Genomic DNA, 13,766 nt, shown 5'->3' with positions numbered 1-13,766 from the left:
CTTTTGCGAAAATTAGAGGTAGGACGTAGAGGCTTCTAGAACCCTCGGAAAGGAATGTTCGGGAAGCAGGTAGTAGCTCCAAGAAGGCCCTCCTTCGCTACTACTACGTTTATAATAAACCTCCACAGAGCGACTCTCCTCATCTCATCGCATCTCAATTCGCATCGAATCGTTCAAAGACACTCTCTCTCTCTCTCTCTCTCTCTCTCTCTCTCTCTCTCTCTCTCTCTCTCTCTCTCTCTGGCTATGTATGTGGTCGAGTGATGGTCGTCATGTGTGTTTATATTACAGGGATCTTCTTGGATGTGTAGTAGAGGGACCAGTTTTGGGTGTTCTTGTAGAAGTTTTAAAAAAAAAGAAAGAATGTATGACAACTTCTCTTTTTAAAGAATTGGAAGCTTTTGTCGATAATGTCTATCTAGCTTAGCTTGTTCAACATCACGGACATGTATGATGATTTGTTTTGCTGATGTGTAGCATATATGAATGAGGAGAAAGAGAGAGAGAGAGAGAGAGAGAGAGATAGTGAGAGGATGGACTATATGGATGAGGTGGTACATTAAAGGCTATTATACTTGCCTCTTAGCCATGCCACAAAATTTTGAGGAGTTGTCGAGGCTATCTCCAAGTTGTGATAAATATGTAATGGATCTAACTTCCATGAATAATATGATGCTGATCTTGAAGTAGCGATCTTTGATGTAGTGATCTTGGAAGTAGCGATCTATCTTTGATGTAGAGGATGATCTTGGAAGTAGCGATCTATCTTTGATGTAGACGACGTCAAATTGAAATAACTCTTCTTATGTCATAGCAAAACCTATAAGGTGCACTTGGATTGTTCCCAAAGTGAGCGTGGTTGATCTTCTCTCAGTGGGTGCTTTTTCTTGCCAATCCATTCAATGTACACTCCTTAATGACCTCATACTATGGCTTGGTACGAGTCTTACTAGTCCGTGTTCGCTAGAGGTTGTTTTGTTTGGGCTTTTTTTTTGCATCTTCTTACCTATGTGATAGTAGATATTTATTATTTCCTGAAAACTCAAGGTCGCTTCCCTTGGTGGGTACCCAATTGTGTAGTCATGGTACACATGTTTTTTTTTGTTCTTCGTGGTAGTATACACATGATTCTCCTTGTAGTGACTCCTCCCTCTCTTTTTATTTGCACAATGTATTTCTTGGTATAGCAACCACAAAAAATGTAAGCCCAAGGATAAACCACCTACGAGTCAACATGTGTTTCCCTTTAGTACACATTTGTCTTAGTTTAGTTTTGGGTAGCACAATACACATTTGTCTTAGTTTAGTTTTGTGTAGCACAATATGATGGTTCTTATATTTGTCGCGTACTAATTAGTACATTTTAAGTGTACACAAACAAGGCTTGTATATGGATGAGGTAGTACTCTATAGGCTATTTTTGTACTTGCCTCTTAGCCGTGCCACGAAAATTTGAGTTATCATCATCATCTCCAAATTGTGATAGATATCCACTGGATCTAACTCCCATGCGTATAATCATGATTTGGAAGTAGATATCTTTGATGGAGAGGTGGTGTTTTAGTCATCTGTTGAAATAACTCTCATTATTTCATTGTCTATAACACAAGGTGCGTCAAAGATTCTTCCTCTCTCTTAACACAAATTGTTGATCTTCTCTTAACGGGTGCTTTTCTTTGGCAATCTAAGCTTTGTGGTGCATGTATTCCTTTGTGCTGATAGTATCATTTAGTATTAGTCTCATTAGGCATTGTTGGCTAAAGGTGGTTGTTTGGGATTCCTTGGCATTTTCTTACCTATGTGGTAGCAGAGGTCTAGTGTAGGTCAATTTGCTAACTTCTTTTTCAATGTACTTTATTAAAATTTAGTGAATGCAAAGAAACTTGACTAATTTGCACCTAGGACATTCTCATCATTTTCTCACCTATGTGGTAGCAGAGGTCTAGTGTAGGTTAATTTGCTAACTTCTTTTTCAATGTACTTTATTAAAATTTAGTGAATGCAAAGAAACTTAACTAATTTGCACCTAGGACATTCTCATCAGTCATTTGTGATGCTCGAACATTGTATCGTATTGATCAAGGATTATAATAATGATTCGTATACTTAATAAGGGATATGAAAAGGTATGATGAACATCCCAAGGTTCAACACTCCATTTTACCTAAACCCCATTCGACTGCCCTTTAAAGGAAGCTTGTATATAAACCAATTGTATGCACCAAAAGAAACCCCTTCACTTGTTGTGCAAAAGCTTTAAGTGACCATCTTGTCATAAGACTTCTCAAAGGCGATCCATGAAAGAATAAAAGAAGATAAGGGCTACTCTATCAATAAAATAATAAAAGAAGAATTTTAGCATGTTGTTGTGGTGGGTATCCAGCATGGGGAGGAAAATCTAGTTGTTTATTGTATAAAAGTGAAGCAAAAGAAAAAAAAGCCATTCCCTATAGCATTTCATCAGCCTACAAAGAAAAAGTGAGTTTGATTAACGTTTCTATCTCATGCAAGTCAAAGTTGCATATCTTCTTATTTTTATACAAATACTATAAGATAAATCAAGCAAAATGGCATAAATTAGGATTTGAATTCATTAGAAAGATGGTTCTCTCGACAAAGATGGTCATGTTGAAGTGTGGATCTAGTTTCCTCCTTGCATTCAAGCTTTCCCTTTGAGCTTCTAAATGTGGGATGCCAACAGTTGGAGTGACAACAGAATTCATCTTTATCAATTCCAAGCTGATTCTAAAAACTTTAAGAGCTTGGAAATGGGGAAAAAATTTTACAACCTTGTAAAAACACTCCTTTCACAAACAAGTGAATTGTTATGTGTTTTCTAGTATTGGCATAAAAGTTGACAAAAGATAGAGGCCAATCTCCAGCCTTCTCTTTCCGCCTTTGTTCAAGTGATAATGGAAATTGAAGGAGGGGTATAGATAATTGAAGGATGTATTTCCAAACTATGTGTTAGGATTGTTCCCAAAGTGAGCGTGGTTGATCTTCTCTCAGTGGGTGCTTTTCCTTGCCAATCCATTCAATGTACACTCCTTAATGACCTCATACCATGGTTTGGTACGAGTCTTAGTAGTCCGTGCTCGCTAGAGGTTGTTTTGTTTAGGCTTTTTTTTTTGCATCTTCTTACCTATGTGATAGTAGATATTTATTATTTCCTGAAAGCTCAAGGTCGCTTCCCTTGGGTACCCAATTGTGTAGTCATGGTACACATGGATCTCCTTGGTCAATCATGGTAGTATACACATGATTCTCCTTGTTGTGACTCCTCCCTCTCTTTTTATTTGCACAATGGTATAGCAACCACAAAAAATGTAAGCCCAAGGCCTGCGTGTCAACATGTTTCCCTTTAGTACACATTTGTCTTAGTTTAGTTTTGTGTAGCACAATACACATTTGTCTTAGTTTAGTTTTGTGTAGCACAATATGATGGTTCTTATATTTGTCGCGTACTAATTAGTACATTTTAAGTGTACACAAGGCTTGTATATGGATGAGGTGGTACTCTATAGGCTATTTTTGTACTTGCCTCTTAGTCGTGCCATGAAAATTTGAGTTATCATCATCATCTCCAAATTGTGATAGATATCCACTAGATCTAAATCCCATGCGTATAATCATGTTTTGGAAGTAGATATCTTTGATGGAGAGGTGGTGTTTTAGTCATTTGTTGAAAAAACTCTCATTATTTCATTGTCTATAACACAAGGTACGTCAAAGTTTCTTCCTTTCTATTAACACAAGTTTAAGATTTGTTGAAGATTTGTTGATCTTCTCTTAACAGGTGCTTTTCTTTGGCAATCTAAGCTTTGTGGTGCATGTATTCCTTTGATCTGAGAATATCATTTAGTACTACTCTCATTAGACATTTTGGTGTATCTTGATCATACAAATTCAAAAGTTGTCGAAGAAGGTGGATTTTGAACCTACTCTTCAAGAGCTTTCCAAATGATATGTCACATGCAGGGGTTTTGACAAAATCTTAAAAGGCTTCACGGTGCTACCCATTTTTTGATCTTGCAAAATGGGGATTGGGTTTTTTCAAAACTCCCTAATATGGTCTTTACTCCTTTTCATAAAGAAAAAATTGGTACTATTTTGGTACTTGTGAGTACTTTGCTTTTTCTACATGTCAAACTAGAGTACTTTTTAGGTTTGGCTACGTTGAATGTAATGTTTTATGAAAGAAAATTCTTAAAGAAATATTCTCACATAGGATATTAGTACTCTTGAACTTTTGTACTATTTTGGTCAATATTATGTACACCCTATCATGCTTTCACCCTGACACGATGAATCTTCAACATCTTGAGGGGAGTGTTGAGATGTCAAGCTCAACACGGGCTGTCACTCATGTTGTACCTAGTAGACCATTTCACCTTTATACTACTAGCATTGATTCTATAGTTGGACTACACCTACGTAGTCCAATCGAGTTATAGCATACTTATCCTGCGAGCTCACCTATTTAGCATGTTCACATTATGGACCGCTTGTATATAGTACTCTAGTACTTATGTTGGTCTTCACTTATCTGTTATAGAACTCTTTTGAAAACAAGAAGAAGAAGAAGATTTCAGCCTTCCATCCATTGTTGTGTGAGCATGTGTGCGCTTGCAAGAGCTCAAGCTCTCTCTCCTTCTCTAATCTTTTCATCCCTGAGTGCATGTCTTGGAGGAGAGAGAGCTCAAGCTTCCTCTCCTCCTCCAATCTTTTCATCCCTGAGTGCATGTCTTGGAGGAGCTTATTAGAGGCCGCCTTTTCCATGGCTTTATTTTCTCTTTCTTTGATCTTAGCCTCTTCTCTAGACTAGAGTGGTTCTCTCTATGTGGACGAGTGGAGCTATAATAGGGATGGCATGGTTAGCATCTTTGTGGGAGCTATCCTCTTGGATTAGACATAGACACATCTCAATCCAGCTGACCCTTAGGAGAGCAAGATCATCTTAGCCGCATCTTCTCTAGACTAGAGTGGTTCTCTCTATGTGGACAAGAGGAGCTATAAGAGGGATGGCATGGTTAGGGTCTTTGTGGGAGCTGTCCTCTTGGCTTAGGCAGCAGAGACACATCTCAATCCAGCTGACCCTTCGTAGTAAGATGATCGACAAATATCCTAGATTACCTCCTACAAGTCCCATGTATTACGTAGAAGATTTAGGACATCTTAGCATCCTTCTCGTTCTTCACAAAAAGGACAATTTAAGTTGCTCTCAATCAAGCCCATCAAGAGATTGGTCTCTTTCTCCGGTCAGCTTCCTGAGAGTGAAAAGGGGCCTTTTAAGAGTTTTATATCTTTATGCCAACACAATGCCTAGATCGAGACTACTCTTAAAGGCACTGAAGAGAGGTGAGGTTATGTCTAATGTGGAGGCCACTTGCATTGCTCTTGAGGCATTAGAGTAGTAAAGGGTGGAGTACAAATACCATGTAAGAGTTTCCTTTTGCTCCCAAGTAAGGGACAAAGTCTCCCAAGATTTCCTTGTAGCATCAGGCCTCTACTTCCATTATGAGTTGTGAGAGAGTCTAGTCCACAAGAACATTTGATGGCCCTCAAAAGGGCCCTCTAAGATAATTCGTAGAATTATTTTCTCATGTCACCGTGGAAATGTTTAGTAGGGTCATATCCTGTGATTTTGTCAAAAAGTCTCATTTCATGTACATCCTCCCTCTTTTTTACATTTATGATGCATGCTAACCAAAGCCCCCGAGGATTGTGGTTGGCATACGTGGGGCCAGACTTATATCAAACCTCAAGTACATCTCAAAGGGTTGTTTATTCCATGTACCTCGCCAAGCCCAAGATGACACACCACTATACGTTTTTTAATAATATTTATGGATGTAATATTATATACTCATTTGAGACCATAATGTTGACAAGAAAAAATGAGAATAAAAGTGACCTACTCATCAAGTTGGGGCAAGAGAAAATTTTGAAAATTAAAAGGTTTTACTACTACAACCCTTAAAAATTTGCCTACCTTCAACTCAAATTTCAAAATGTAATTTTCAAAAATCTGAAGTTGGATTTACACTAAACCCTAGTTTTTTTTGGAGCACTTTTGCGAAAATTAGAGGTAGGACATAGAGGCTTCTAGAACCCTCGGAAAGGAATGTTCGGGAAGCAGGTAGTAGCTCCAAGAAGGCCCTCCTCCGCTACTACTACGTTTATAATAAACCTCCACAGAGCGACTCTCCTCATCTCATCGCATCTCGCATCGAATCGTTCAAAGACACACACTCTCTCTCTCTCTCTCTCTCTCTCTCTCTCTCTCTCTCTCTCTCTCTCTCTCTCTCTCTCTCTCTCTCTGGCTATGTATGTGGTCGAGTGATGGTCGTCATGTGTGTTTATATTACAGGGTCCTTCCTAGATGTGTAGTAGAGGGATCAATTTTGGGTGTTCTTGTAGAAGTTTTTAAAAAAAAGAAAGAATGTATGACAACTTCTCTTTTTAAAGAATTGGAAGCTTTTGTCGATAATGTCTATCTAGCTTAGCTTGTTCAACATCACGGACATGTATGATGATTTGTTTTGCTGATGTGTAGCATATATGAATGAGGAGAAAGAGAGAGAGAGAGAGAGAGAGAGAGATAGTGAGAGGATGGACTATATGGATGAGGTGGTACATTAAAGGCTATTATACTTGCCTCTTAGCCATGCCACAAAATTTTGAGGAGTTGTCGAGGCTATCTCCAAGTTGTGATAAATATGTAATGGATCTAACTTCCATGAATAATATGATGCTGATCTTGAAGTAGCGATCTTTGATGTAGAGGATGATCTTGGAAGTAGCGATCTATCTTTGATGTAGACGACGTCAAATTGAAATAACTCTTCTTATGTCATAGCAAAACCTATAAGGTGCACTTGGATTGTTCCCAAAGTGAGCGTGGTTGATCTTCTCTCAGTGGGTGCTTTTTCTTGCCAATCCATTCAATGTACACTCCTTAATGACCTCATACTATGGCTTGGTACGAGTCTTACTAGTCCGTGTTCGCTAGAGGTTGTTTTGTTTGGGCTTTTTTTTTGCATCTTCTTACCTATGTGATAGTAGATATTTATTATTTCCTGAAAACTCAAGGTCGCTTCCCTTGGTGGGTACCCAATTGTGTAGTCATGGTACACATGTTTTTTTTTGTTCTTCGTGGTAGTATACACATGATTCTCCTTGTAGTGACTCCTCCCTCTCTTTTTATTTGCACAATGTATTTCTTGGTATAGCAACCACAAAAAATGTAAGCCCAAGGATAAACCACCTACGAGTCAACATGTGTTTCCCTTTAGTACACATTTGTCTTAGTTTAGTTTTGGGTAGCACAATACACATTTGTCTTAGTTTAGTTTTGTGTAGCACAATATGATGGTTCTTATATTTGTCGCGTACTAATTAGTACATTTTAAGTGTACACAAACAAGGCTTGTATATGGATGAGGTAGTACTCTATAGGCTATTTTTGTACTTGCCTCTTAGCCGTGCCACGAAAATTTGAGTTATCATCATCATCTCCAAATTGTGATAGATATCCACTGGATCTAACTCCCATGCGTATAATCATGATTTGGAAGTAGATATCTTTGATGGAGAGGTGGTGTTTTAGTCATCTGTTGAAATAACTCTCATTATTTCATTGTCTATAACACAAGGTGCGTCAAAGATTCTTCCTCTCTCTTAACACAAATTGTTGATCTTCTCTTAACAGGTGCTTTTCTTTGGCAATCTAAGCTTTGTGGTGCATGTATTCCTTTGTGCTGATAGTATCATTTAGTATTAGTCTCATTAGGCATTGTTGGCTAAAGGTGGTTGTTTGGGATTCCTTGGCATTTTCTTACCTATGTGGTAGCAGAGGTCTAGTGTAGGTCAATTTGCTAACTTCTTTTTCAATGTACTTTATTAAAATTTAGTGAATGCAAAGAAACTTAACTAATTTGCACCTAGGACATTCTCATCATTTTCTTACCTATGTGGTAGCAGAGGTCTAGTGTAGGTTAATTTGCTAACTTCTTTTTCAATGTACTTTATTAAAATTTAGTGAATGCAAAGAAGCTTAACTAATTTGCACCTAAGACATTCTCATCAGTCATTTGTGATGCTCGAACATTGTATCGTATTGATCAAGGATTATAATAATGATTCGTATACTTAATAAGGGATATGAAAAGGTATGATGAACATCCCAAGGTTCAACACTCCATTTTACCTAAACCCCATTCGACTGCCCTTTAAAGGAAGCTTGTATATAAACCAATTGTATGCACCAAAAGAAACCCCTTCACTTGTTGTGCAAAAGCTTTAAGTGACCATCTTGTCATAAGACTTCTCAAAGGCGATCCATGAAAGAATAAAAGAAGATAAGGGCTACTCTATCAATAAAATAATAAAAGAAGAATTTTAGCATGTTGTTGTGGTGGGTATCCAGCATGGGGAGGAAAATCTAGTTGTTTATTGTATAAAAGTGAAGCAAAAGAAAAAAAAGCCATTCCCTATAGCATTTCATCAGCCTACAAAGAAAAAGTGAGTTTGATTAACGTTTCTATCTCATGCAAGTCAAAGTTGCATATCTTCTTATTTTTATACAAATACTATAAGATAAATCAAGCAAAATGGCATAAATTAGGATTTGAATTCATTAGAAAGATGGTTCTCTCGACAAAGATGGTCATGTTGAAGTGTGGATCTAGTTTCCTCCTTTCATTCAAGCTTTCCCTTTGAGCTTCTAAATGTGGGATGCCAACAGTTGGAGTGACAACACAATTCATCTTTATCAATTCCAAGCTGATTCTAAAAACTTTAAGAGCTTGGAAATGGGGAAAAAATTTTACAACCTTGTAAAAACACTCCTTTCACAAACAAGTGAATTGTTATGTGTTTTCTAGTATTGGCATAAAAGTTGACAAAAGATAGAGGCCAATCTCCAGCCTTCTCTTTCCGCCTTTGTTCAAGTGATAATGGAAATTGAAGGAGGGGTATAGATAATTGAAGGATGTATTTCCAAACTATGTGTTAGGATTGTTCCCAAAGTGAGCGTGGTTGATCTTCTCTCAGTGGGTGCTTTTCCTTGCCAATCCATTCAATGTACACTCCTTAATGACCTCATACTATGGTTTGGTACGAGTCTTAGTAGTCCGTGTTCGCTAGAGGTTGTTTTGTTTAGGCTTTTTTTTTGCATCTTCTTACCTATGTGATAGTAGATATTTATTATTTCCTAAAAGCTCAAGGTCGCTTCCCTTGGGTACCCAATTGTGTAGTCATGGTACACATGGATCTTCTTGGTCAATCATGGTAGTATACACATGATTCTCCTTGTTGTGACTCCTCCCTCTCTTTTTATTTGCACAATTGTATAGCAACCACAAAAAATGTAAGCCCAAGGCCTGCGTGTCAACATGTTTCCCTTTAGTACACATTTGTCTTAGTTTAGTTTTGTAAAGCACAATACACATTTGTCTTAGTTTAGTTTTGTGTAGCACAATATGATGTATCTTCAACCTAAAATAAATTATTATGATTTTATTAATCATAAATAAGCTTTAAGAAATTAATCATCATTTTTAACTATATTAAAATCATAAAAATATCTAATCTTTTTCTCTAGCTTGTCAAGCCTAGAGTTTTGTTTAAGATAATGGGTTTATCATTAAGAGCCATCCTTCTAACAAGGATCTAACCATAAAGATGATTAATCTTTCCAAAAAGAGAGATTTAAATATAAAAATACTAATTAAGCATAAAGATTAGAAATAAACCATTTAAACATTATGAATCATTAGAAAGCTTAATTTCAAGAAAAAACCATTTAATTGAAAGCCTCCCAAGCATTAGAGGGGTTGGGAAGGAGAAAACCATTGAGAAGATAGAAAAACCATTGGATTAAGGCTTATCTTTGATTTTGTCTTGATTCTTTAAAGAAAGAAGTGAAGCCCACAAAGAAAGCTTTGGCCACCAAGTTGGGGAGGGTAATCTCCAAGAGAGGATGGAGAATTGTGAAACTCCAAAGCTTCCAAAAGTAGAGGCAAAATAGAGGGATAATAGAATTACACTAAAATGAAGATAATACTGGCATGTAATTACTTAAAGATGAAAATACAAAGGAATGAGGGTCTATTTATAGGTGAGGAAGGCTTCAGTTTGACCTATTTTGGATAATTTGTGGACCAGTTTGGCTCACTTTTTGATCCAGTTTGCGGAGGGAGGAGAGATATAAATATCTCATTTTTTGAATTAAAAATGCAAGGCAATGATGAAAAAAAGGCGCCTCCTTCATGAGCCCTTTCCTTCCTTACTGAGGTGTCAAAATTTGATTTATTTTACTAATAAACCTTAATTTTTAAGTAATAAGCCAGTACTTGGTCAACTCTTCATTTTATGTGAGCATTTACTCATTTTTGGGGTATTTTATTTTATTCTTTGTATTTTTGTTATCCCAACACTTGGATTAATCCTATTGGCCCTTTAGAACCTTATTTGGACCTTAATCGAAAGTTTCTGAAAATGTGGACCCTTAGGCTAAGATCTCCAATACATATATTCAGTTACTTTCTAATACACATTAGAAAATTATTTTTTGAACTTCTGTTTCAGGGAAATTCATCTTAGATTTTAGGAGAAATTTTGTATCCAAAAATATCTCAAATTTGTATTATCTCTCTTTATAACATTTTCTCTCTCTAGGCCAAAACAAGGGAAAACAATGTTTTCTTGTACTCTCAATTGGGGGATGATTACAGAAACTAAAGGGAAGGTACTTACACCTTATATCTCCAAAGCTCGAGGGAGGAACCTTACAGGAAGCATCCAAGAAGCTAGCCAACATTCATTCATAATCAATTCTCCACCATAGCAAACCTAAAATAAAAAATTTCAGTTTCCTATAATGGGATCACAATGGTGTGGACTAGTAATCCAATTAAATCATAGCTTGCGGCCTATCCTAACACATAGTTTGTAAATACATCCTTCAATTATCTATACCCCTCCTTCAATTTTCATTATCACTTGAACAAAGGCAGAAAGTGAAGGCTAGAGATTGGCCTCTATCTTTTGTCAACTTTTATGCCAATACTAGAAAACACATAACAATTCACTTGTTTGTGAAAGGAGTGTTTTTACAAGGTTGTAAAATTTTTTTCCCCATTTCCAAGCTCTTAAAGTTTTTAGAATCAGCTTGGAATTGATAAAGATGAATTGTGTTGTCACTCCAACTGTTGGCATCCCACATTTAGAAGCTCAAAGGGAAAGCTTGAATGAAAGGAGGAAACTAGATCCACACTTCAACATGACCATCTTTGTTGAGAGAACCATCTTTCTAATGAATTCAAATCCTAATTTATGCCATTTTGCTTGATTTATCTTATAGTATTTGTATAAAAATAAGAAGATATGCAACTTTGACTTGCATGAGATAGAAACGTTAATCAAACTCACTTTTTCTTTGTAGGATGATGAAATGCTATAGGGAATGGCTTTTTTTTTTCTTTTGCTTCACTTTTATACAGTAAACAACTAGATTTTCCTCCCCATGCTAGATACCCACCACAACAACATGCTAAAGTTCTTCTTTTATTATTTTATTGATAGAGTAGCCCTTATCTTCTTTTATTCTTTCATGGATAGAGTAGCCCTTGCCTTTGAGGAGTCTTATGACAAGATGGTCACCTATAGCTTTTGCACAACAAGTGAAGGGGTTTCTTTTGGTGCATACAATTGGTTTATACACAAGCTTCCTTTAAAGGGCAGTCGAATGGTGCATACAATTGGTTTATATACAAGCTTCCTTTAAAGGGCAGTCGAATGGGGTTTAGGTAAAATGGAGTGTTGAACCTTAGGATGTTCATCATACCTCTTCATATCCCTTATTAAGTATCCGAATCATTATTATAATCTTTGATCACAACAATACAATGTTCGAGCATCACAAATGACTGATGAGGATGTCCTAAGACCTCTCAAGAAATAATTAATAGCTACCACATAGGTAAGAAAATGCCAAGGAATCCCAAACAACCACCTTTAGCCACCAACAATGCCTAATGAGACTAGTACTAAATGATACTATCAGCTCAAAGGAATACATGCACCACAAAGCTTAGATTGCCAAAGAAACGCACCTGTTAAGAGAAGATCAACAAATCTTATACTTGTGTTAATAGAGAGGAAGAAACTTTGATGCACCTTGTGTTATAGACAATGAAATAATGAGAGTTATTTCAACAAATGACTAAAACACCACCTCTCCATCAAAGATATCTACTTCCAAATCATGATTATACGCATGGGAGTTAGATCTAGGGGATAGCTATCACAATTTGGAGATGATGATGATAACTCAAATTTTCGTGGCACGGCCAAGAGGCAAGTACAAAAATAGCCTATAGAGTATCACCTTCCAATCCTTTAAAAAGAGAAGTTGTCATACATTCCTTTTTTAAAAAAATTTACAAGAACACCCAAAACTGGTCCCTCTACTACACATCCCCTGTAATATAAACACACATGACGACCATCACTCGACCACATACATAGCCATACAGAGAGAGAGAGAGAGTCTTTGAACGATTTCTCTCAGCCCGAGATCTGGACACTTCTGACGGCAGACTTGGGCTCCGGCGGGGGCACTTTGGGGACGGTGACGGTGAGCACGCCGTTCTCCATGGCCGCCTTCACCTCCTCCACCTTGGCGTTGTCGGGGAGGCGGAACCGTCGAAGGAAGCTGCCCTGCGCCCGCTCTACGCGGTGCCACCTGTCCGAGGAGGCCGTCTCCTCCTTCTTGCGCTCGCCGCTGATCTGCAGCACGCGCCCGTCTTCCACCTGCACCTTCACGTCCTCCTTGGCCAGACCTGCAGAGCACACACACGGGGGCACACTACTTTGCTCATGCGAATATTCGAGCAGTCAATTCCGATAAAAGCGACGGAGGAGGAAGGGGGAAAGGGGCGGGGGGGCGATATCCTTACCAGGCAGGTTGGCCTTGAAGATGTGGGAATCCGAGGTCTCCTTCCAGTCCACCTGCGTATTAGCCACCGCAGCCACGTCCCGGGCGAAGCTGGGGTGCTCCGGGAAGCTGGCGCGCAGAGAGGAAGAGAAAGACGGGAAGGCGAGCGAATCGAAGAGCAGGGAGTCGAAGGGATCTTCGCCTGATCTGCTGCGGCCGAACAAAGAGAGGGCCATTTCTTCCTTCTACTGTACTGTACTGCTGTACTGCTAACTGCTGTGAGGGCAGAGGAAGGCAGCAGAGAGAGAGAGAGAGAGAGAGAGAGAGTATATATATTATGTAGCCGCTGTGAGGGCGCGCGAATTGAGATGCGATGAGATGAGGAGAGTCGCTCTGTGGACGTTTATTATAAACGTAGTAGTAGCGGAGGAGGGCCTTCTTGGAGCTACTACCTGCTTCCCGAACATTCCTTTCCGAGGGTTCTAGAAGCCTCTACGTCCTACCTCTAATTTTCGCAAGGGTTCCTCCTAAGTGCTCCAAAAAAGCTGGGGTTTAGTGTAAATCCAACTTCAGATTTTTGAAAATTACATTTTGAAATTTGAGTTGAAGGTAGGCGAATTTTTAAGGGTTGTGGTAGTAAAACCTTTTAATTTTCAGAATTTTCTCTTGCCCCAACTTGATGAGTGAGCAGGTCACTTTTATTCTCATTTTTTCTTGTCAAGATTATGGTCTCAAATGAGTATATAATATTACATCCATAAATATTATTAAAAAACGTACAGTGTTGTGTCATCTTGGGCTTGGCAAGGTAAACAACCCCTTGAGA

General features: G+C 38.1%; 1 protein-coding gene across 1 annotated transcript; it reads right to left on the bottom strand.

Moving 5' to 3' along the window:
- Window positions 1-12,405: 12,405 nt before the first annotated feature.
- On the bottom strand, window positions 12,406-13,320 carry LOC147617779 (18.1 kDa class I heat shock protein-like). The gene is made up of 2 exons (XM_086775580.1): window positions 12,963-13,320; window positions 12,406-12,845 (listed from the first exon to the last, which is right to left on the bottom strand). Exons 1-2 carry the CDS (start codon window positions 13,174-13,176, stop codon window positions 12,571-12,573), a joined length of 489 nt encoding a protein of 162 aa, XP_086631706.1. The 5' UTR covers window positions 13,177-13,320; the 3' UTR covers window positions 12,406-12,570.
- Window positions 13,321-13,766: the final 446 nt, after the last annotated feature.

This window comes from Cibotium barometz, chromosome 36 (genome assembly GCF_041138505.1).
Source record: "Cibotium barometz isolate CiBa-2024 chromosome 36, ASM4113850v1, whole genome shotgun sequence".
Classification (NCBI taxonomy): domain Eukaryota; kingdom Viridiplantae; phylum Streptophyta; class Polypodiopsida; order Cyatheales; family Cibotiaceae; genus Cibotium; species Cibotium barometz.
Note: the sequence above shows the minus strand (reverse complement) of the source record. Positions and strands in the feature narration are given on the sequence as shown.